This window comes from Epinephelus moara, chromosome 12 (genome assembly GCF_006386435.1).
Source record: "Epinephelus moara isolate mb chromosome 12, YSFRI_EMoa_1.0, whole genome shotgun sequence".
Lineage (NCBI taxonomy): Eukaryota > Metazoa > Chordata > Actinopteri > Perciformes > Serranidae > Epinephelus > Epinephelus moara.
In genome coordinates, this window is record NC_065517.1 from 25,224,240 (window position 1) to 25,249,709 (window position 25,470).

Below are 25,470 nucleotides of genomic sequence, written 5' to 3' on the forward strand. Positions count from 1 at the left end.
CGGCTGAGCCATTTTGTACCGCTACACGTGTTTCTAGTGGGACTATGTTTACAAGCACAAGAGTTCAGCGAGCCACCGAAGGACCGCCCTGCAGATTTACTATTGGTTCTGCAACGTAGGGAGTTTTTTAAACTCTGAAATTGTATCCGCCCATCTAAACACAAAATCAGGGAGAAAGTCATCAGTCTTTAGTTAAGCACTCATTACTAAACGTGTATGTCATCCAAGAGAGACTATAAAAACGAATGAAATGGTTGAAGTTGAAATTTAAGGTGTGCTGATGGATTCACATCGTCAGCTCACACATTGAGTAACGTTACAAGTAAACATTCCACCTTAAAATTTGCCAGCAGTCGGCCCAGTGAATTAAGTTATTTTTTCTCAGACTCCAGCTGCTGTAAGAGGCAGCAAAACAACCTTTTATTTTATAGTTACAGTCTACTAATAAAACTCTCCACAGTATGAACAGTGGTTACATGAGCCTCAAAACCAGACACAACTCTGCCCTGAGCAGAGTGACTGTCTTCTATTGACCAATCAACAGACTGCAGTGTTCACAGCTCCACCTTTTAGTACCAGATCTGTGTGCTAGGTACCCCAACAGAGGGGGGACCAAAAATGGGGATGGTACGGAATGGTTCCATTGGTACCATCCACAACTTTTCACAGTGGAAAAAGAAAAACGTGTATCGAATTGAACCAAACTGTACTGCTCATGGAAATGGGGCTCAAAAAGCTAAGCTGACAAAAACACTACAATTCTTAGTTTTAGGTCATTATACATGAAAGAAAACAAAGTTATTATGTTCCAGTCCTGCCAATATATCCTCCTAAATCTTACACACTGAAACATTAATTCACTGTCACATGCTCCAATGCCTCTAACACCTTCTCTATATTGTCTCTAACCAGAATATTAATGCTGGATAGTTGATTTATTCTAAATAAATGCTCAAGACTTTCTCTGAGAAATACAGTGTAGTGCAGTTGCATCTTCCACCAGATTTTAAAGGGATCAGATGTTAAAAAAATATCAGCTCAAGCTATAGAAAAGATATCAAATTCTACCAGATTTTACATGCTATTTTGTGAGATGGGACCACTGACAATGTTGCCACAGGCAGGGGGAATAAAAATGGAAATGTGGCTGATAAATGCAGAGATAGGCAGAGGAAATTATGGACACACAGTCCCACGCCTTATCTCATACCCCAAGTCGTATATCCAGATTGATATCTGAGAAGTCTATTTGGTTCTGCTTGTAACCCCCGTATTTGGGTATTTCTCTCTAAGGATTGGGATTATAACGTAAATGACATTTGTGTGTGTGTGTGTGTGTGTGTGTGTGTGTGTGTGTGTGTGTAAAGAGGAGAGATATAGAATGAGTGAGCAAAGCAGTTAGTCAGTCAACATGTGTCTGACAAAGAGAAATGACTGAGAGTGGCCCTCTGAGGCACACACACATTGGGAGGAACTCAAAGAGAGAATTCAAGTGCTAAATGTGGCTGCTTATTTCCTATAAGCTGACCTTAATGAAGAGGGGAGGCCAGCAGAGGTGATGAAGGAGTTCATTTGCTTTAATGAACATTGCCCTGCTCAACCTTTTTCACGGCCTCCAACAACGTGTGTGCCAATGTTTTAAAGATGGCACGCATTAGAGAGAGAGAGTGTGTGTGTGTGTGTGTGTGAATCTATAACGTGCCCTGTGGTGGCGCCTTTGCTAGAAAGAGTTATACTGCAGACTAATCAGACTCCCCTAATAGACTCCTCCTCGGGATCTCTCTCTCGGCTTGGATTGCAGGCCACACTGTCAGCAGCCATTAGCAGCTGGACACGGACACAGGTGCGGTCGCTCACACACACACACACACACACACACACACACACTCCTACACACACATATGCATACACCCACAGCAGGAAAGGATGGAGAGGGGCACATCTCATTGGAGCGACAAGCTCATTGGGGTCCTGAAATAGCTCTCTAATTAACAGACCCAAATATCATCTCATTTATCATGGAGAGGGACGGACAGAGGGAGAGATGGAGGGAGGACAGGAGAGGTGGTGTTAGGGAGAGCAGAGGGAGGCTCGGAGGGAACCATGAAGGGAGACTCTTCCCCTCAGAGCACTGACACTGACAGAAGTCTGAAGATGACATTTTACATAGACGAGAAGGAAACTCATACAGTCAGTGCTGGTGACACTAACTGTGAATTGATATTAAAGATATTCATGATTTTTCTATTGACAATGCTGAGTACAGCTCTCCATGTCTGTAGGTGACTATGAAGCTCTGGGTGACAGAAGCCAGTCACATTGTGGAGCTGTTCTATTTCCATCTTGTGGCTGTGCAGTGTAAAATGGTGTAGATTGAGTCAGCCATGAAGCAGATGCACGGAGGGACTGAATAATGTTTAACTGTGCGTGTATGTTGGTGTGTGATTGTACACTTTAGATAAGATCAGAGTTTTAAGACAACATGCACTTGATTTCTGCAGCTCCATGTAGCATAGAGACAGTATAGTAGTAGAGTAGTAGAGTATAGAGAGAGTTGGGATGTTGTTGCTGCTGGTAACTGAAGTCACGTGTCACTACTTCAATGTTTTTTTTGTTGTTTTTTAGTTTTATATTTTAGTGTGAGTTGATGGTGTGACTCATAACATAAAGCCTAATAAAGACTAGTGTATAATGTGAGAATTGTTCTTGAGGTTATTTATGGAGAACATGTCTATACATTACACAGTATACATCACTGTCTATGTGTTGCCCTTTCAGACAAGCCAAAGCATACAGTCTGGTGACACTGCTGTTCACAGCACCAATGAGAGCAAAGGTCATGAACACAGGAATTCACTTGCAAGTAGTGTAGTGTGCAGTGTATGGATGATGGTGTGTCCTCCAACATCGCAACATGCATACTAATAATATACACACACACACAGTCCCCTAAGCCAAGACTAAATTCTCACACAGCTGGAAAAGCACAGTGATCCAACAACTGCATTATGCAACTGGACTGCAACATACAGAGCTTGGCTGTTTATGTATTTTACTCCATTGCTGCCGTTTAGGCACAGATATGAATGTGTCTGCTGGATCAGGCTGAACCGATGTCTGTTATAGAGACACTACCAGCCACAGTGATATTTCGGTAAGGTATAGTGATGTGCCTATATAACTGTGTGAGCACATTATGGTGTGACAGCTACAATCTGCTCTAATCATCATTCTGCCTTTATACTCCTCCTGTCTAATAATTCAAAATCAATGGAAAAAGAGTGAGTGTCAGAGTGACGGAGCACCTGATGAAGGGAGTGTAGTCCATGGGAGGAGGGGAGGCATCAGTCAGCTTTTCATTAGATGCACTGAGAGAGGTGCCAGCTCCAGATCTGGAAGCAGCTGTCAAAGAACCAATCAGATAAGGCCTCATCACAATACTGTATATGAGGAGTGTGAGTAATAATGTGTATGAGAAGCAGTGGTGGAAAGTAACTAAGTACATTTACTCAAGTACTGCACTTTAGTACAAATTTGAGGTACTTGTACTTTAGTTTCGCATTTCCATTTTTATGATACTTCATACTTGTACTCCACAACATCTCAGAGATGAATATTGTACTGTTTACTCCACTTAATTTGTCTGACAGCTTTCATCATGATTCAGATTATAGTTTCTTATCAAAAAAAAAAAAAAAAAAAAAAATCATACCTGATAGTAAAACACTGACTGGAAACATTTTACTGTGCTATAAATACTTCACCATTAAGTATTTAAAGTAAATTTAGCTAGTAATACTTTTACTTAAGTAAGGTTTTAAATGCAGGACCTTTACTTGTATTCAAAGGTAAATCCTTCACACTGGACCTTTAAGCAAAGATTTTGAATACTTTTTCCATCACTGATAAGTATTGGGAACAGAAAGTGCCCAAATACACATGTGTATGTAAGTGTGTGTGTATCTTGAGTATGGTACCTGGCTCACTTTCTGCATCATCTGTGGCAGTCTGATCACCTGTTGTAGTTTCATCACCTGCTTGCTGTTGGAGTTGGTTCTGAAACTTTAGGCGAGACTGGAAAGCCTAAAAGAAAAGCAAAACGTTCTGTCTGTAGTGTGAAGTATACAACAGTATTTAAAGAAGATTTTCACTGCTGGAAAGATGGCCTTCTCAGAAAACTGGGCTGCCTGTGCAGTAAAAAGATGCAAACACTTTTAAAATGGTGCTACATGACTACACAAATTTAGGGTCTTTTCACACTCTGTCCTTTTCAGCCCTCTAAGTGGACTTAGAGCTATGACTCAGCATTTTTTGCACATATATTAACACTCCAAGAGAACTCAGACCCCCTCTGAAGCGAACCGTACTCAGACCACCTTCTCAGGAGTACTCAGACCACCTCTTGAGGAGGTCCGAGTACGGTACGCTTCAACTCCATGGTGCGGTTCACTTAAGCTGTGCACTATGAACACAAAGCACTCCAGATTCGTTTTGCTCTTTGCCATTGTATTAAGCCCTCTAGATCACATGCTGTTGCGCTGGGATGCTTGAAAAATCAGAGGAAACCACTTAGGCCTATAACGCTTGCAAGGACGCAGGACGAGGAGTAGTTTGGTCCACGGAAGATACTGCACGTTTCCAGATGTGGAATGTAGAATACATCAAACAGCAATAGTCCACAGCACAGAAACACTTAGGTTTTCCTCCAATTTTAAGTTCATCTGAAAAGTGAGGGGCTTTATTACCACACTGCAGTGCCATGTCAAAGTAGGAAAAAAATATGTAAATATATATTAAATATAGGCTACAGTGTGAACAGAAAAAGGACTGAGGCCCCGTCAGAGCTGAAGTTGATCAGAAAGAGAACTGAGTCCTTTTTCTGGTGGTCCACTTTAAGAGGACTGAGTTCAGTTTGTTTCTAAAGGACTACATGTGAAAACGCCCTTAATGCAAACTGGTTTCGACTCAACCAAAAACAATATAGCTGCTGACTGGTCACAAACCATCTTGTATTTCAGTTAAACAGAAAGCTAAAATATGTTTATGAAAACATTTTAGGTGAGAAATAGGCAGGTGTTTTTAGCCTTCGTTTTTACAGTACAGGAAACAGTATGGTGCCCCCATCCTGTTTACAATGTCTCATATATAACGGTGCACTAAAATATGTTTCTGAGGACATTTTAGGCAGGAACTGGGCAATAGAGTAACAGAATCTTGGTTTATATTTGATCAGCACTGCCTAGTTTTACCATTTGGTCTGAGTTTGACAGAGAAAGGAAGAGGGTGTGTGCCTCTCTCTCAATCCACTTGTATACTCCGTGTCTGTGGCAGCAGGCGTTCAAAAATGCGGAAGTACAATGTGTAGTTCAGGGAACAACCCAAGAGCAAAAATTCACTGGCAAAATTTTGCTGGCAAAGAAGCAGAGAGATCTGGGTGCTGACATCATGGGGGGAAGTTTACCTCAGTTGATTTACACATACTACCCAAATTGTGACGATACAAAGGTGGTTGAAAATCAGCAAAGTGTCCCTTTGAGCACATTTTCTAAATCAAACCTTCCACATTTCTGCAAGAGATAATATTTTTTGAAAGTGCTTCAGCTGAAAAGTAATTACATTAAATCCCCATTACAATCACAACTGCTGTTTTACCTTGGCACAGCGGCCTGGTTCAGCCATTTCCCAGGCTTTTTTAATGGCTTTAATCTGGTCTATTCTCTCCGTGTCCTTCGTCACCTCCAAGCTCTCGCTTTTGCTCTTGTCACTGACCACACGCAGCGTCCAGTTCGCCTTAGTCAGGTCAAGACTCTGCACAGACACGTACACACACAGCCCACAATAAGCACACACTCAGACGAAAACACAGCACACACGGTGAAGCACAAAACATCCCAGATGAAGGTCACCGTAGCACAATACATTATGAGTATGTCTCTTTCAATGAGCCACTCAGACAGCAGTCTGGTACACAGCCAGCCTGGATTATGTGTCCTGTTCAGCTGTCTCGTCTTCACTGTAAATAATAGATAATTTTTAGTTCATTTATTCAGAGATCATCACGTCCTCTGCTGCACCTCCACTGACGCTGTGCTGCTGAAATGGAAATTTAGTGATGTAGACCACTTTTCTGAAAAAAATCTGCCTTTCAAATTTCATTGTCTTTGGGGTTTGACGTGTCGCGCAGGCAGAGAATAAAAGCCACTTATTACATGGATCAGAGATTTTCAAGCAGCTGTGTTTCTGACTCCTAAACCAAGACAATCACACTGAGAATTATACAGCAGGAGATTATAGTGTGCGATAAGTATCTCTTATTCAGTGCGAATACATGCAGGTCATCCTGGCAGTCGGGGAAGTACAGGTTGTTTTGATGCCAGCCTCTGTTTGTTAGTGTTTCAGAGTCAGCCGACAGCAGTCAATGAAATACGTAAATGCTGACCTGCATGATGAAACAAATCATAAAAAAAGATGTCAGGATTGAGTTCAACAGCAATCTTATTAAATGTGAATGGGAATCTGTGAAGTGGAGTTAAGTGTGTGCTCAGCTGAAGTGCCTCCGCTCTGAAAGGTTAATATGACTACTGTTGCTAATATTTATTAAGTTTTACATGACAAATACAACTGTACTTTGTTCTAACACTAGATACTGTGGAAAACGCAAAAATACGCACTTATGTCAAGATTATAAAAGCAAAGCTCGGCCTTTAATTTCAGTGAATGATCTTTATTGCATTTGCCCTTGCTAGGACTCGTTTAATGAATGGCTTTCATATGTAGCATTGGGATATAATTGCCTCTTGCAATCAAATAAAAATCTCCACTCCAATAAAAGCTAATGGAACGCAACAGTTATTTGGAGATGCAATTTGGCAGCTGTGATGAAAACCTTTTAGGGTCGTACCCTCGGCTGCACAGTGACCACCGGTAGGCAGTGAGAAGATTACTTCTGTGTTCATATGACATATATTCATAATATAACATCATGACCAATCTGCAGCTGACATTATGATGGTGTTTTGTTATCTGTGCTGTGGTGAAGTCTTACCGCCTGCCTGGAGCCAGATTTAGAGTTGGTAGCTGTCTTCCCCTTCTCCTTGTCACCTTCCCCTTTGCGGCTGGCTTTGGGTGTGTCAGATTTGTGCCCACGCTGGTGCGGTGCGTCCGTGGTGGGTGAACGGTTCAAGTCCTCAGGCTTGTATACTGCATTTAGCAAACAGAGATAATGCACATCACCATTTACAACATCAGCTGTGTACTTATGTGATAAATACTGTCAACTTGGTGTTAATGATACATCATATACATCATTATGTGATGTAAAAGCATGACTATTGTCACTAAATAACACATTATCATATGACTTCAGGGTGTCCAAAAAGCAGCCAACAAGACTTAAACCAAATCACGTAAGCATGTTCATATCTCCTGTGTTTGAGCTCCCCTTCGTTTGCTGCCTGTTGGTTCCAGAATTGATTTTAATTCTTAGTCTTGACATTTAAGGCCCTGCATGGTATGGTACTGAGCTACCTGGCTGAGCTTCTAAATCATTACTCACCGCCCTGCACCCTGAGGTCCTCTGATAAGGCCCTGCTAGCTATTCCCCGGTCAAAGCTGAAGAGTATGGGTGACAGGGCGTTTGCTCTAAACGCCTTGGGAACAGCTTACCTGAAGAACTTAAACTAAACTGCCCTCTTTATAATCATCTCTCAGGACTCATTTTTACCGTCTGACATTTTCTTGATTATTCTGTTTTCTTTTTGTGCATTTTAATCCACATTTTCTTTGTTTTTATGGCTGTTTTATTGTTGTAGTTGTGTACTGACTGTGTTTACCTGCTTTCTTTGGTGTGTCCTTGTGTGAGGAGCACTTTGTTATATTAGTTTTTAGAAATTTTTTTAAACAATATTTTTTTAAACATTAAACGTGAACAGTAACGTTTCAACAAAGAAAATAAGTATAATGTCCCCAACCCTGGCAAGAAAAAATGAAAAAATAAATACACTTTAAAAATAAAATTAAATATAATAAAATAATAAATATAATTAAATAAATAAGTAATTCAAATAATCAAATAATAATAATATATGCAACTTAAGTTATTATTATTGTTGAACCAAATATTCTACAGTTGAGCAGGTATTTTAAAAAAAAAATTTTTTTCAGCATGCCTCAGTATTCTTAAATTGACATGTCCTTGACAGGCCTACAGTATATATATATATTTATATATACACATAACATTTAAGTGAGTAACCTTATAATACTGGAACTATAATTAGTATATCATATATTAGTTAGTATATACTATTACAGTAGTATATTAGTATTGTTTTTTCATTTGTGAATATTGAATATGAGTGATTTCCCTCAGGATTAAGTTCTATCTTATCTTGAAATATTTTTAGTATTAATTTTCTGCAGTGTGAATACACCGGCATCACTCTCTGTAGTCATTCTGTTGTCCCCTGCTACTAACCAATACAAGGAAAGTCTCTGTCATCATGTTATAGTCTTGTTATGTTTATCTAGTTTTAGAATTGATTCTAAGATTTTACTGATCACTTTTAAAGCACTTCATGACTTAGCCCCCATCTACCCTGCTGAGATGCTGCTCCCCTATGAGCCAGGTCGCAGCCTCAGATCCTCACGCAGGGACTGAGGAACATCCTCTGTTGGCTGTTCCTCAGTCCCTGCTAAAAAACTAAAAAGGTGACGGGGCTTTTTCAGTCAACGCCCCTCAGCTCTGGGACTCCCTGCCTGAGGATCTGAGGCTCGCTGAATCACTGACTCAATCACTTTTCAATTGGTTCTCAAAACGTATCTGTTCAAAAAAGCCATTTAATAATTTCAGCACACTGCTTATTTTGTATTGTCTCATTTGATTATTTCTATTGTTTCTATCTTGTGTTGTCAGCGGTTATTGTATTCTTCTATTTTGTATTAGTCTAACTGATTTGCTGTACCTGTTCACACTCTACTAATCACAAGTAAAGCCCAGCTGAAGTGGGAGTGTAACAAAGTGCTCTGTATGTGCTGTGTGGTCACATGTGTGCTAGATGGCACTGTTGCACTTCATAGCTCCAGTGAACACAACCCCCAGCTTAGACGAAGCATTAACGATGAGTCTCACTCCTCTGCTATAGAGAGGCATAATAATCCATCATTTAGCTGCCACCCTGCCATTCTGCCTCAACAGCTTTGGTGCATGCTCATTGAGTTACTCTTATCTCAGAGTCATAACGAAATTCAGTGTTCAAATTGGATATAAATATCAATCTGTGTTGTAATTTCGGGCTGATACATGTATTGAAACCTGATTTTCAGCTGGCCAAACTTCAATAGAATGTATCAAAAAAAGATTTTGTTCACTGAGAGCCTACAGCCGCATTGTTTAGGTACTCAAAATGCAGCACAGTAAAGAAAATGTCAAAGAGATTTGCAGGGAAATGAACACCACTGCCTCAACTGCACGCACAGCCACAGCTCACTGCTCAACGGTATATACTGGGGTTTTAAGCAGAGACGGGTAAATGTGCATTCATTAAACATGCGCAGTACAGTATTTTGACTGAAGCTTGTTAAACAGCTTGTTAAAGCGGTTTCAAAGCTCGGCGTGGCATGTCGTGCGTGTGCATCCATGTAGCATGTAGGGAGCATGATCAAGGGCACAGCCTCACCACTGAGACAGAGTTAAACTGGGTGAAATTAATTCACTTTCCTGCTGAGATATTTCCCAGGGCACCAGGGGGCAAGAGCCAACTTCATTTGACTTCCCATCGACCCACTTTCACAGGCTTATTGGAATACCACAGGAGGTTTTGTGTGGACACTGGCCTGCACGTACACACACGGACAAATCCGAACATACAAACCTCAACGTGCTCACATGTAGCTATGAGCAGAAAGCACATGCAAACGACTGGGTGAACACGCAGCATAGCTACAGTTGAGCTTGCACACGACTATAACCGTAATATATATATATATAACCAGAGGTTTGTCTTCCTCTGTAGTCAAAACACATCTGATATCTGGTTGTTGGTTTAGGAATGCCTCCCACACAAAGGCACACATATACACTCACGTACACACACACGCACAATATCATCCTCAGATTTCACGCCATGCAAACTGGATGAGTAAATACGAGGACTATTGTCATAAGCAACAGAGAGATGAGAATGAGAATTCAATGACAGCGGGGCCAGCCTGTCTCTTCAGGCAATCATGCAAATTGTCACCTCTTCCACATCAGCATCCACCCCTGTCGCAATTAATTCATCCCCTCAACATTTTTTAAGAAGCGTTCGCAAATTTCAAAGCCCTGATTTTTCAATCGATCCAATTTGTGCGGCGTGATTAAAGGCGTCGAGGCAGAGTTGGTGGCAGAGGACGGGATTACTGCCTCAGCCGACGACCAGTGGGCACAAGAAATCACACTCTGTGATCTGCGAAAGCAGCTGTATTCATTTGGCTTTCATTAGGCTTGTGATTAACAGGCCCCTGGCTAGCGGAAGCAAAGAACAAACAGCGTCTGCCTTGGCCCCTGACACTGCCTGCTGAGTATCTGCCACATTTCACGCTCAACACAAAAATAAGCTGTGCAAAAACAAACATGAAGTCCGTATATTAGAAAATCCATTCAGAACCCGGGGCTGAAATCCTGAAAACTTTTAAATGCGGACATGAAAAGGCTTCATGACCCAATATAGGGATATTTGAGAATATGTGAACCCTGCATGATGTGTATTTAGGCTGTTATTTGGATGCTCAGATCAAGATTATGTTATTTTACTAAATTAACTGAGCATATTTTTATGCTTTCAAAGGGAGCAAAATAAAAACTGTGACTTTCCTTCCTGTTTGTCCCTCGGGCGGCTCGGTGTAGCTGACTGTTTGATGTCGGCTTTATGATTGTCTTAACTATGTACCTCTCATTTCGCTCTTCTCCAAGTCTCTGAGCATATGGACGAAAGCCAGCTGAGACTCATCCAAGTCCCAGCTCTTACGGAGCACCTCTGCCTGCACCACATACTTATGACCCTGTGAAACACAGACAAGCAAAGTCAATATTCAACACCCACATCACAGCTTCGACACGATGTGATAGACAGATACATGCATTGTAAAATAAAAACATACACAGCATAATGCATGCGGCGCACAACACTGTAAACACAAGCAGCCAACATGAGATTGGTTTTGTGAGGGTACAGCTGTAAAGTGTACGAGTGCTGATTATTCAGAGAGACAGAGATCTTAAAGGACTGCATTATTTTGTTTCTGCTGCTCTCTGCCCTCTCTGACAGAAGCACATGCTTGGCACAAAGGGAGAGGAGGCAGAGGGCGTGTTAGCCAAGATTATATCAGGGGTGGCAGCTCCCACATCCATCTCACTGAACAGAAAAGACAGAATTTCAACAAATCCCAAGGTGAGACTGCTAATACAGCAAGACGAATTCCACAAAACAAAAAAATTAGCCATAAGTAAACAGTATTACTCTGTCCGATGTTGTGCTTATAGTTGTAATAGAGCCTAATAAATACAATTTATAGGGAGTGATTGTGTTGTGGCTGTTGTGTGTTGTTATGAATCCCTGTAACACCACTGTACACCTTTATGAATAAATTTAAAGGAATACTTCACCCCTCAAAAGACCATTTGTATACGCTTTCATTGAATCTACATATTGCTGCTCTAGTTAGGAAGCTTAGGGTGAAGATTGTTTTTTATTTTATAAATAAATCTTGTTTTTAGTGCTGAGAAAAAACTATCAGCGTAGCCTTGATTCAGTACACTGTGCATCTCTATGTTTTATTACAAATGCAAGGTCATATACTCGTCACTGCATTCTTTATGATTTGGTCAGTTGGTTGGATGTCATTGACCGCTCGCAGACAACAGCACATTGTATATTTTTATCTATAAAGCAATACTGGGCAAACTTCTGGCCTACCTCTGCTCCCTTCTGTGTGTGAGCTCTGGTAGTTACCAGCTATACTCATCCAGATGGTTGCTTTTTAATGTACCTCAGGTGCTGTATTTTCCTACTCTGCACCTTGGACACAGAACAATCGTCAAAAGGATCTTAAATTAAAACACTTATATCCATTGATGAATTTAAGGGCATCATAATAAAGGTGTTGATAAAGACGTGCTTGTTTTTCTTGAGAGGCCACTGTGTTTGAATAGTTGTTGGGGATTTTTGTATTATATGTTGTATTTGTTGCATTTTAAATGTATTTTGATTGGCTGCTATCTCGGCCAGGTCTCTCTTGTAATAGATTATTAGTCTCAATGGGACTTCCTACTTGAAAGGTTAAATAACTTACTCGCTCTGTGTTACATTGAATTTGTAAAGAAAACTAAGGGTCTGCGTTTAACAACAGCAAAACTATATCAAAACATCTGTTCATAAACTCTCACACCACTCGTGCAGTATAATCCAAGTCTAATTTATCAAGTCATATGGTTCGTACTTCCTAAAGGGACAGCCATTTCTGACGGGGAATTGATCTGAAAGTGAAACTTATCGATGATCTTTTCAAAGCCAGGCTCCATCCATTCATTCATTTTCATCCGCTTATCCGGGGCCGGTTCATGTGGGCAGCTGGTCAAGCAAAGCGCCCCAGACGTCCCTCTCCCCAGCAACGCTTTCCAGCTCCTCCCGATGGGCCTAAAGGCGTTCCCAGCCCAGATGAGATATGTAATCTGTCCAGTGTGTTCTGAGTCTGCCCCGGGGCCTCCTACTAGTGGGACTTGCCAGGAACACCTCTAACAGGAGGTGCCAAGGAGGCATCCTGATCAGATGCCCGAACCACCTCAACTGACCCCCTTTCAATGCGAAGGAGCAGCGGCTCTTCTCCGAGCTAGCTCCTGATGTCCGAGCTCCTTTCTCTATCTCCTCCCCCTCTGAAGGACACTCATTTCAGCCGCTTGAATCCGCAATCTCATTCTTTTGGTCACTACCCACAGCTCATGACCAACATGTCTTTTCAAAGCCGGACTCTACTGACAAAAGCAGTAACTTTACCTCACTGAACACAGGAGCTGCTGGTCTACCACTGCCTCAATCAGTTAGTTTGTTTGTGTAGCTTTGGTGTTTGAAAGAGTTAGTTTTGGTCAGCTAAGTCACAGAATAACACACACTACCAACTGAGGCAATGGTAGACCGGTTTTCATGTCGCCCACCATAGTTGATGAATCCAAACTTACCCCTTTCTAGTTAGGTGTCCAAATTGGCCAAGCAGTTGCTGAAATATCATCTACATATGTGATTATGCTAATCAATGCAAATTATGCAATTTTCCCAACATATGCAAGTATATGCCAGTTTCCAAATGCTGGGGACGTATTCTGTACATTTCTAACATAAGACTTTGGGGAACTCAACACTACCATCACTGGATTCACTTGCTAGCAAAGAGGTTCTTTGGAAGGCTACTGTTTTCTCTAATTTGAGGTATAGTGACAAATTAAGGCCAAAGCAAGTGTATTTTCAAGATAGAAAGGTCAACTTGGGCTCAGATTGAAGCCTTTCAACTTGGGAAGTTTTCTATGTACAAGTGAAGCAGTTGAAGCAGTGAAATTTCATACTAAGTATGAAAAATAATCATTTTCGATGAGGATTTGTCAAACGAACTGATTTATTTTTTTTTTTAGTATGTTGTGTGTGATATTTTAAAATAGAATGGCAGCAAGCTCCAGAATCTTATTTTGCTACATTCCCCTTTGTGTCAGGAGACTCCTAGCCAAGTTTCATACTTCTATGACCATTTATGCTTTCGTAGTGCCCTAAAATTTGCATTTACATCATTTCGCCCCCCTGAGACCAAACAGCCCTGAGTTGGGGGACATCATGAGGGCTGGACCAGGCTCCCGGCCTAAAGGTAAAATAAGTAAAGCAACACAATAATACAAGCTACAAATCAAGGCAGTGGTAGACCAGCAGCTCCTGTGTTCATAACAGTTTTTGTCAATGGCTTCTGGCTTTGAAGAGAGCATAGGTAAGTTTCTCTTTCTGTTCAGTTCCCTGTCAGAGAGGGCTGTCTGTTTGGGAAGTACTGAGCATATGACTGGATAAATGAGACCTACTGCTCAAGTTGTGTGAGAGATTGTTAACAGACATTTTAATGTAGTTTTGCTGTTGTTAAACATGACTAAACTATGACTTCTATTCATCATGTATTGTCTCAGATTTGGATTCTTCGGTCACTCAGGGGGCAAGTATTCGTTTCAGGCTACAGTTACATCACCGTGTTGTTTTTTCACGTGTTAACATGTGTTTTTAAGTCCCAAAACAGATTACACCATAGGAGCCTTTACCATCAACCTACCATTACTGAGTGTCAATATGTCTGGTGTGTGTCCCTGCAGCACAAATCAGTGCTTTAATCACTGCCCCTTTGCTCTGAGTCTTGATCAATGGTCTTACTTGTGATCGATAGCTGTTTATTCTGTCCTGCTGCTGATCTGATCTATGGGATCCGACATGATCTGTCTCATTGCTGTTGTTGTCACTACACTGTTGGATTCATTTGTCGAACAGACTTTGTACTAAAAAAATATTTGTAACACACACAGGCTGTGACCAAAACAAACTTCCTGATGGGTCTATTGCAATTAGATATGTTTCTCTCAATCTAGTGCTGTGAATGTCAAATTAATGATACGTCTTTATGAGGTGCAGTTACAGAGGGAACATTAAAATGATTGGTTGTCCTCCAGATGTATCGCTGCCATCACTGACAGTCACAACAGCAAAACAAATAAACCTCAGCTGATTGTCATTGTCTTACGGACTTGTGAAAACTGTACAATGTGTGAGTGTGTGACGCTACACACATATAGTAAGCCCTATATACATTGGCAATCATCAAAGCACGACAACAGGTCTGTTAGATAGGGGGTCCTCAGACAATCCAGTGACTCATAAATCATGTACAAATCACTGCTCCCTGACAAGCGCTGATAAGTCAGACGGTAACAACAGAACCACCCCTCCAGTTTCTGCTGCTCTCCTCTTGCAAATTTTGTCTGTGTGAGAATGACTGTGTGGGTGTGTGTAAGTTTGTGTGTGTGTGTGTGTGTGTGTGTGCGTGCCTGTAAGTAAGGCGTTATGTGTATCTGGCAGTGAAAAATTGATATCAACACAGGCAGCAAGCAAGTGGGTGAGAAAGACAGAGAGGAAAAGTGAGATGCACGCTTGTGTGCGTGTGCAAGTGAGATCAGTAAAGTGTTTGAGCAACAGCAGATACCACGCAGGCAGTTGTCAGTGATACCATAGTCTCTGTGGGAGGCTGGTAGTGGTCAGACGTGGAGTCTGATTTCCCAGCTATGCCGTCCTCCTCGTCTCTTTGCTGGGGAGTGTCTGCCACTTTGACTCCCTTGCCCCGGGAGGGGGATCCCTTCTGGTTCTTCTCATCTGCGCGACTGGTGGCTGTAACAGAAAGAGAGATATTAAACTAAGCCCACGACTAAGTGACGACAAGTGGTCAGCAAGTTTTGTTTTTGTACCTGGAAAGTAGACTAAAGAGTTTGAGAGGCAAGTTTTGAAGAGCACTTTTGTGTTTTACTGTAGATCAGGCTGGCATAGAAAAAAGGCCAGTTCAATATCACTTTAACACTCAACTTCAGCCAAAGTAAAACTACCAAAAAATATTTTCTCACGAGCCATTAGTGGTTTTACCCTTGGGGGTGGTTTTAGTTTTATCTGCCCAGGTTTTAAAGTAATAAATGAAGATTTTATCTTCAATAAATGTCTGTTAGGTGACTATATCTTGCCAAATGAGGTCACACAATAGTAACTGAACCTTTGGCCCACTAATGGGAGTACTGCAATATTTATATATCTGCAGTGAAAATTAACTGGGTGTTGAGGGCTGACATTTAAGGAAATAATGTTGTATTAACTCGATGTTGTCTTATTGCTGAAGCCTTTGGGTCATGAATATGTTTTATTTTGAAACTGCATTTTTTTTTTTTTTTTAAATGCAATAGTGTCTTTTAGCAGAGAAATTATTTTCTGTTTCTTGCCCAGGGACTACAGATGAAATTTAGCTAACTCTGAGGCAAAGTAGCTGTGCACTGTCCCTGTTATATAGATACACAAAATAACCTAACATTACTGCTAGTGCAAACCAAGCATTTCCTACTGCTGCAGCTTTACATTAAAAGCATTTAACTGGCAAAACTAAAACTGACTTATGTTATAAAGTAGTAATGGAAAACGTGATGTGTTTTTCAGTGAGATTAGTATTTATAGCTATCTTTCATCAAATATGCATCTACAAAACAAGACACCATTTTAGGCATTTTTTGACAGCGGCTCAGTTTAAAATATTGCATGGAGCAAAAAAACAAAAAGGAGCAGCCACAGTGAGCTGTTAATAATAATAAAAATAATTATAATTTTTTTTTTGATACAGCACCTTTCACAGAAATGAAATTCAAGCAATATAACATCTCAAGGCAATTAAATCGAACGCAACTGGACTTGGTTTTTCCAGTTGCGTTCGATTCAGTTGCCTTGAGATAACTATGACCTGGATGAATGAGAATATCCAGAGGCAAGCAATATAACAATAAAACATGCAATCAATAAAAACAAAGGCAATATAACAAAAACAGAAACATACCAGGGAACAAGCACTGGACAATTCAGGGTGGGACAAAGGCCATTTTGAAGAGATGGGTTTTCAGTTGTTTTATAAAAATTTCTATAGAGACTGCAGATCATAAATCTAAAGGAAGAGAGTTCCAAAGCGTTGGAGCCACAACTTCAAAGGCACGATCACTTTTTGTTTTGAGTCTGGAGCGGGGGACTGTCAGTAGGTTCTATTCTGAAGACCTAAGAGACCTACTGACAATATATGGATGGAGGAGATCACTTATGTATTCAGGTGCCTGACTGTGGAGGGCTCTATACGTGAGAACAAGTATCTTGAAGTGAATCCTGAACCTGATGGGAAGCCAGTGTAAAGACACTAAAATGGGAGTGAGACGGTTAGATGAAGAGCTGCAGGTGACAGGCTGCACACCTCTAACTTAGCCATGGTGCAACGTTAATTTGAACTTTAAATCGGATTTAATTTGTAAAACAACAGAAGCAACTGTACCCAAAGCTACAGTTGAATTATTTCACAACCAGAAACTATGGATTACCAGAACCATCTACAATCATGGACAGTTACAAAGCAGTAGCCAACAATGTAAGATGCAAAAAATAAGTCTACATTGCAATGGATATGTTGCGGGAGCTGACAGGATCGCATTTTGTATGACTTCATGTAACAAATGAATAAATCATTGATTGATTTCATGCTGCCCTGCTGTCCGCGGACTCATGCCCTTTGCAGCACCAAATCAGATCAGTTACTCACAGAATGACGGCGAAAGGCCAATTAAGGCCCAATTTCTTTATGAAAACAACAGCAGTTTGTTTTGCTGCCTCCAGAACTCTGTGGCCTGTGGTATTATTTTGTCGCCAATTCAACAAGGACTAGCAACGAGATTGCAACTTTAGGATATCCATTTCTGTGATTTTTAGCTATACCACCAATACAATGGGATTTTTTATGGTGCTGAAAACAAACCAGCAACTTGAGTGTCTGTGGTTTGATTCTGGCTGGGGACCTCTGTTGCATATCATACGCTTCTCTCTCTCTCCTGGCATTTCCTGTCTGTAAACTGTATCTACTATCTATCAAAGGAAGGCAAAATGCCCTAAAATCAACAAATACATAATAGATATCAGACAAAAAAATTCAACAGCAATCTCTCTTTCCACAAACAGGGTTCCTGTTACTCTGGCAAATTCACAGAACGTACTGGCAACAGTTTTTACAGGTACTGTTTCTTCACTACAAGTAGAACCAATCAATGTATTTCTCTGACTCTTACTTACATTTAATGAAAATACAGGGAATAAACACAGACGGAGTGAATTAGCATTTTCATCTTGGGCTGAACACATCTTTTGATTGAGCCACAATAGGAATAAGGTGGTCCATCACGTGAAATTATTCTTGATGACTGTAACCCCACATATTTAACAGTAAACTCTACCAACAGGATAAGTAGAGTGTTGTCATGACGGCACCAGTCAACAACCAAATGAGGAAATTAACCACTTTCACCCTCTATCCAAGAGGTGGTAAAATCACTTAATCCACAGCTTACAAACTGCCACTCACTTACTTACTCACAAACATACTATCCCTAAAGTCCCTGTGCCAAAACATTAATCCCAGCTCACTAGTGACAAGTTACACAACTCTTAATGCTAAACCCAAAGGCAAGCTATTTGGTGTTTGGCAAGCTCTTATCAACACTGAGACTTCATTAGTGTTGTTGGAAGTGGCAGAAAAAACAAGTTTGCATGACAAATTTGATTTTGTGTCTAGAAAAGGAATGTCTGCACAGAACTGAAGCAACTGTTTAAGACTTAATCTGATTTTAATCTAAACCAATTCAGAATTGCTGCGACTATGTACACTAATGCATCCATGTGTTGCCCCCCACAACTGCCAATTGGCCTGAACACACACACACACACACACACACACACACACACACTCGACCTACATGCAAAATATCAGCCTCATCGGGCAAGAACTGAGGCCACCAAACAGTGGGGGAATTTTTGTGGACCAACCAATCAGCGTCAGAGACAGACTGTTCATGGATTCGAGGATGGTTCCAGGGTTTCATTGCTGCATCAAATACTGAGAGAGAGAACCTGTTCTGTGAAACAATGAGCAACAGGTCAAAGGTCAATGAGGGCAGGAAACATGCTTTAAGAGCCTTTACTAATAGCACTTCTTAAAGGGAACAGTGTAACAGGCATGTGTGCTTTCACAGAGTGAGGTGTTGCCACTATTAATCTCTCTGGAAATGGCTCGCTGCCGAGCACTGTCCACCAGAGAACTGCTAAAGCATGAATAAGAAAGTGTGAAAACAACAACAACAACAACAACAAAAACAAAAACAAGTAAGACAGAAAAGAGTAAAAGGAAGGACGGTCACACTGACTTTAGCAGAGTAAAGCATAAAAAACTGGGCTGAATCCTACTCATGACATTTACTGTATACCCTCACCCCTCTCTCTCACACAGTATGTCCACTCAGTCAGCTCTGGAAGGGAAATGGCTGCATATGGGAGCTCTGCTGTTTTAATAGTATCTGTTTGATGAGTTTGCAAAAATTCAACTGTAGTAGAATAACTAGAAAAAAAACAAACTTTTTTTTTCTTTGAAAATCTGGTTCAGTGATTGAGAATGGTAAAACAGGAACACATTTACATTGCTTCAATATGTTGGGGTTAAGAGTTTAGTAGAGTGTTAAATTAATAAGACTACTGTTGGGGGGCTTTTAATCTGAAATGAGGATTTTTAATTTGAAACAGGAAGTGGCTGGCATATACCTAGTTTGACATTCGTTGACTTGGACTTTCACTTTACAGAGCTGGCATGAGCTGGGCCCGTTGTTGCAGTGCAGCCCACAAAGCTCACAGCACAGTGAGACACAGTCACGCAGCAGAAGGGAGCTGCTTTCTCTAGATCTGTACCCACTGATCAAACTTCCTTTCTCTGGATTAAACACAACCCTTCTCTCTCCTCTTCAGCTCCAGTCGAGGATGTACGTCCCTGCACGACTGGTGGAGGCTGCACAGCCTTTGACCACCGTCACAGCCAAGCTCTGCCTATAACAATAGTTTGTAAAGCTTTTTATCGGTGGCAGCACCTGTTTTGACAATTTAACACGTAATATTCACTTCAGCTTCAGTGTCTTATTTCCACTTTCTTCTCGTAGCAATGACGGCGCCTGTTCTGCCATTGTAACAGGAAATATTCAATAACATTTAAATAAATTCAATGCTTGTGTCATACAGACGCAGCTGTTCCTCAAACAAACTGATGAGGTGATCATGTCCTTCCTCCGTCCAAAACTGTCATTTAGACCCGACTGGCTAGTTAGCCAGCTAGCCTGCTAATTCCACCATGCTTTTGTTTTTAACGTTACCATGGCTACAGAAAATGAGCAAAACAAAGCTGTCACTCATCTAATAATAGCAATGTGATGTTGCTACACTGTGACAAGAGTGTAGGGATGTCACGATTATAGATTTTCTTGGTACGATTATTGTCAGAGAAATAATCACGGTTTTACGATTTTCACGATTATTATGCATTAATTAATTTCACACTATAAATGTGTAAAATCACATGAACACTCCTTATAGANTGGAATTAAACAAAAATCACCTCTGTGTTAAACATCCACAGCAGGATTTCCCTTTTGGGGAAAAAAGGTTTCAAATGCTACATGTATCTCTTTACAGACTTTCTGTAAACTATATCACAAAAATGTTTCTGAACATTTCTTTTGGACCTGAGAAGAGAATTTTTAAACAGGAAAAAAACCCATCTAGCTAGCTTTTGACTTCTAGATGCCCTTTGAAACATAAATAATCCATACTTTATCACTCGGAGACGCCTATTCACCTGTACCGCTTGTGTAACTTTGTTTTCGTTCCGTGAGAGTTGCGCTGATCTGCCAACTGTATATGGTTCCGCGTCCCGGCATAATCTTTGGAGAGTGACGGTGTAGAGGAATCTTTATGAATAATTAACCGTGGCGTTTAAAATCGCGGTTAATAGTGAAATCAAGTAATCGTGACATCCCTACAAGAGTGTCAATAAAGCATTAAGATGTTGCATTTTACTGGCTAGTTAGCTAGCTAGCTTGCTAACTCCACCATGCTATCAGGCTACACTTGATGTAAAAAATGAAGAATACTGTATTACACGTCTGCATGCATCTATTTGTTTCGAACGGCCAATGGGGAAACACCTATTCTCACGTCATCACTCACTCTGACCAATGGTTTACCTTCATCACTCAATAACTCAGTCACCCACTCACTCACTCATGGACAGACTTTCTTGTTCATAGGGCTGACCTTGCCTCTGCAGTCCAGCCAAAAAGATCATCACAGAAGAAAACAGATACTGAACATGTAACTTTCCAACACTCAGATAAAAGTAGGGTTGCAACAGTATGAGATTCTCACAGTATGATAACCGTTTCAGAAAATATCACGTTTTCACAGTATCACGGTATTACAAAATTGTTATTATCATCAGTCAGAATGACCCTTAAAGTAATGAAAACAGAAGGGTTATTGTTGATTGAACAAACATTTCATTACTATAACTGAAACTTGAAACCATTTTGTTAATGGAACTTTGTGTAAAAAGTCCTCCCTTAGAAAATAACTAAAATAAAGGGGAGATCCAACACCCCGTTGCATTTTTTCACCAATATCGTAGATAAGCAAATGTACATGGTATGACAACCCTTTTATATCCCGGTATACCATTAAACCGGTATATCCCTGCAACCTTAGATAAGAGACAGTCTTCTGCCATGATCCAGAAGATGATCATTCACTTACTTTGATTTCTAAACTTTAAGTCTCACCTTTGTCGGCCAGGAAGCAGAACACAGGAATCACCACGTGGCCCTTCCCAGTGTTGCCGGCCACCTCCTTCTCCTGGTCCAGAACGGACAGGCGGATCAACACATATGGCTTCGAAGTCTGAAACTGAATTGTTCCCAATACGTCTGCCGTCACCTGCACAAAGTAACTGTGGAAAAGTGTCAAATTACTGTAGGTACCATTAATCTCTCAGAGTATCTCTGATGTTGGCTTGTGTTAAAAAATGGGGCTTTTCAACAGCTTTCTTGCTCTTTGACTATTGTCACACCCTCTAATAATAAAACATTGTATACTGCAGTGTCAGTGAGAATCAGTGAGAGCTATTGGACAAAGTTTATTTTTATGATCCACCTCAGAAACAATGAATTTTTATTGACCAGTATAAATCCTATGACGATGATTCAACTTAAACTGTCAATTAAATATACAGCCCATGATTCTCTTACCGACAGATGAGGTTTTTGTCATTGGGAATGTAGTAATCCCGGAATTCCTTCACTGAGAACGTGTTGAGAGGACTCTCATGGGACAGTTTTGGGAGGAGTTCCCTTGAGCCAATCAGGCGCATCCTCCACTTGGCCCCAACAGGAGGTGATTCAGGTGTGACAGCCTCTGCTACAAAGGTGTAGCCAAGCTGGAACAAGAGATACACAGAGATTCAGTCAATAACAAGCCTGTAGCCAGTTTTTGATTGATTCAGGCAGGAAGCATTTCTAAAGTGAAGCAATTTATCATGATAATAGGAAAAAAAGTTACCAAAAAAATGAACATGAAGGTTTGAAGTGCAAGGATTCACAGCATCCACAGACCTTGTTGGGTTGATAGACATGGGTCGGTACTTTATTGAAAATCATGTCCAGCTCCTCTCCTGTGTCGTTATTTATGACGTGCAGCAGACAGTTAGGGATTGGGGAGTAGACCTTTGGTACCAGCAGCATTTCTTTAGGAACCAGGAACACCTCTCTGCACAAACAACAAACATGAAGTAAACAGCATGATATCAGGTCTGACCAAATAGTCGGTAGAACCGGGGTTATATCCGTAACCTTAAGATATCTACACATGTCCAGATATTAGCTTCACCAGTGCTGAGTGCAAACATAATGACATTAGGTGAGAAGCAGACATCAGGCATTTACACCCGGATTCACCCAGATTTTCCAAGACATGTTTTCTTTCAGTGACAAGTTTAACAACCCTTAAGTTGCAATGTTCTCCAACCTAAAGACCAAGACCCAGGAGTTGGCTGTGTCTGGAAGAGAGACAGAGTAATCAGCGAAGGTGATTCTGGTCCATTCATCCTGCTGACAGGGGTAGAGCTCTGCTTTCCTCTCAGAGTGGTCGATGATGTATCTGTGCAGGGAACACAAAAGGGCAGAGCACATTGACTACGTTTGCATGCACACTAATATTCCACCATTATTCAGAATATGACAACAATCTGACTTTGATACAGGTCATGTAAACAGCAAATTCCGTCTACATAAGTGGTTCTTTACTTTTTTTGGACCAGCCCCCCCTACCCATTATCCAGGTCCCTTACTCCCCCCAGTTGGGTAACACTAGTTTAGATATTCCAAATTAGGCCTTTTCCAAATTGAGCATTTTCCCATAAAGACGTGGGATATGCCTGTGTTATTTGGGTTTTAATGGCATTCTTTGGGCATGTATAAAACGCATTCAGAACATGCGTCTTAACTGGGGTTTTTACTGCAGTTTGCGACACATGGCCTCCCCTCTGTTTACAGTCAGCTCTGTGTGTTGTCATGGATGTGTTGTACACACAACAATTCGCCAACAGTTCGCAAAGCTGGTGTAGAGATGCATGCCCAAAAGAAAAGCCCCACGTTTCTGGTCGGAACAAGAAACACATCTACTTTTAAACATTATGAAGGATTTGGATATTAACAGGTTTTTGGATATGTGAAAATATCGCAATGCTGATCTATTCGAGAAGGTCGTTATTTTAATGCAAAGAAGCAAAGTGATGTGTCTCCAGCTGTTACACTTCTCTATAATTCAACATGATAAACCACACACTGGGGCTGTAATTGGGAGTATTCGTGGAATATTCATTTTCATTTGCCATGTAAACAGTTTAGTAGGAATATTGTCTTTTTTTGGAATAAGGGCAAAAAATAGTATATTTTGTGCATGTAAATGTAGTCAGTGAAAAACTTAAATTTTAAATGAGGTATTAAAACCTCATACATTATGAAAGAACAAAATCTATTCTCAGAAAATAATTTACACAAACGTTTTGGAGAAAACATAACCCTAATGTAACTGGTTGTATAATAAAGATGGATGAAATGACAGCTCCCCAAAAGTACATGTCAAATGAATTTTTCCCAAAGATGGTTGAGGTCATTTTAGGTAGTTATTATCATGACGATGTATGTTCAGGTGTTAATTTTTCTGATAAGTTTGATTTTAATTAGGGCTTGTGTGAACATAGCATTTTTCTTTAGCAGAAAAGCACTTTTCCCAGCACTTCATATAAAAAGCTCTCAGCACTTTTTGTAACGACGTGCTATGTGTGGGTTTGGTTTCTTTGACAACAATGTCTTGCCATTAGCTGGGTAGCTAATACAATACTACATTAACAACCAGCTTACACACACAGTAACACATGGTCCAGCCGTTCTGCTCCCACAAATTGGCTTTTCTGTCTTCATTGGGTGCAGTTACATGATGGCTTCTCATTCAGAATGAAATAAATCTGAATGAAATCATTTGGAATTGAAGTCTTTCCAGGTAGTTTACATGAGAAATATTCATTCCGAATGAGGGTTTACACGGGAGATCAGTTTAATCGCCTTTATTCGGGTCTGCGCAAGGTTTGGGGCAGGGAAGGTTTCTGATTGGATAGGGGGCAGGGCGGATGTTACGTGTTTACATTTACCGGAAGAAAACATTGTAGTCCTCGCTCCGGATAACAAGATGCTCGACGACGCCGTTCTTAGCGCCTTTTTCAGGCTTGTTTTGCTTATATTCTTGAAGCAGCAGTACGACAACAACCTTGTTCTGCTAATGCTTCGTCTGTTGAGGAGGAGCAGAGAGGTAGAAGGTCGAAGGAGGGAGATAGAAGACCGTGCTTTGGCGAATGGAAACCGGTGAGTGCAACGAGTCCGACTGCCCTATAATGGAAACCGGTGAGTGCAACGAGTCCGACTGCCCTATCCCAGCCCGTTGCTATGCGCGCTATATACGTCATCACGCCAGAAGGGCAAGGAAACGAGCATTCACACAAAGACCGGAATGAACTTAAAGAGGAATGAGCATTTACATGCACACAAAATTCTCTCATTCGGAATGACAAACGGAATAAACCACCCCCTTTAATCGGATTTAATTTTCAATCAGAATGACAGTTTACATGACCACTTTTAATCGGAATGGCCTTTCATTAAACTGTCCATGTAAACGTACTGATTGTGACTTATGAGTTTCTGATTTACATATCATACAGCTTGGAATAGACAGTAGCTAAGGGAGTGGGAGTGATAACAACAAGTAGAGATTTTCAGCTCAAAGCGCTTGGAGCTGCTGCCCAAAAAAGTCGGAGCTCTCTGAAGAAAGACACGGATGCTCAAAAATAAAAAACACAATGTAGACACAGGTCCTTATTTATTCAATGTTATAAAAAGCAGGTGTGACATCACGATTGACAGCTGTCTGCAAATCAGTGTGTTTGAAATTGCTCCACTTCCCAATAGCTACTGCGCAGACTCTGGCTCCAAATGATGTCACCAGCACAAAATGGCAGCGCCTGTATCTGAGATATTTTGGCATCATTTTTGCACAGAGGGAGGAGGTGTAGAGGTGACATCCATCTTAATATACAGTCTATGAGGAAATCCAGTAAAAAAAAAAAAAAAGAAAAAAAGAAAAAAAAGAAATAAAACCCCACTACCTCAGAGGAAGATAGATACACTTCACATCTCAGCGTGAACTTTGACTGAAG

At 40.8% G+C, this 25,470-nt stretch overlaps 1 protein-coding gene across 2 annotated transcripts in view; it reads right to left on the bottom strand.

Annotated features, from left to right (window-relative positions):
- The window catches only part of adgb (androglobin), a 78,771-nt gene that overhangs the window by 2,797 nt on the left and 50,504 nt on the right, over positions 1-25,470 (bottom strand). For both annotated transcript variants that reach the window (XM_050058265.1, XM_050058266.1), the window contains exons 24-33: positions 22,725-22,856; positions 22,313-22,466; positions 21,950-22,137; positions 21,485-21,651; positions 15,283-15,440; positions 10,932-11,043; positions 7,046-7,200; positions 5,653-5,808; positions 3,978-4,083; positions 3,306-3,402 (exon numbers count right to left, since the gene is read on the bottom strand). In XM_050058265.1, coding sequence (XP_049914222.1) covers positions 3,306-3,402; positions 3,978-4,083; positions 5,653-5,808; positions 7,046-7,200; positions 10,932-11,043; positions 15,283-15,440; positions 21,485-21,651; positions 21,950-22,137; positions 22,313-22,466; positions 22,725-22,856 — 1,425 coding nt within the window. The remainder of the gene's footprint in view (positions 1-3,305; positions 3,403-3,977; positions 4,084-5,652; positions 5,809-7,045; positions 7,201-10,931; positions 11,044-15,282; positions 15,441-21,484; positions 21,652-21,949; positions 22,138-22,312; positions 22,467-22,724; positions 22,857-25,470) is intronic.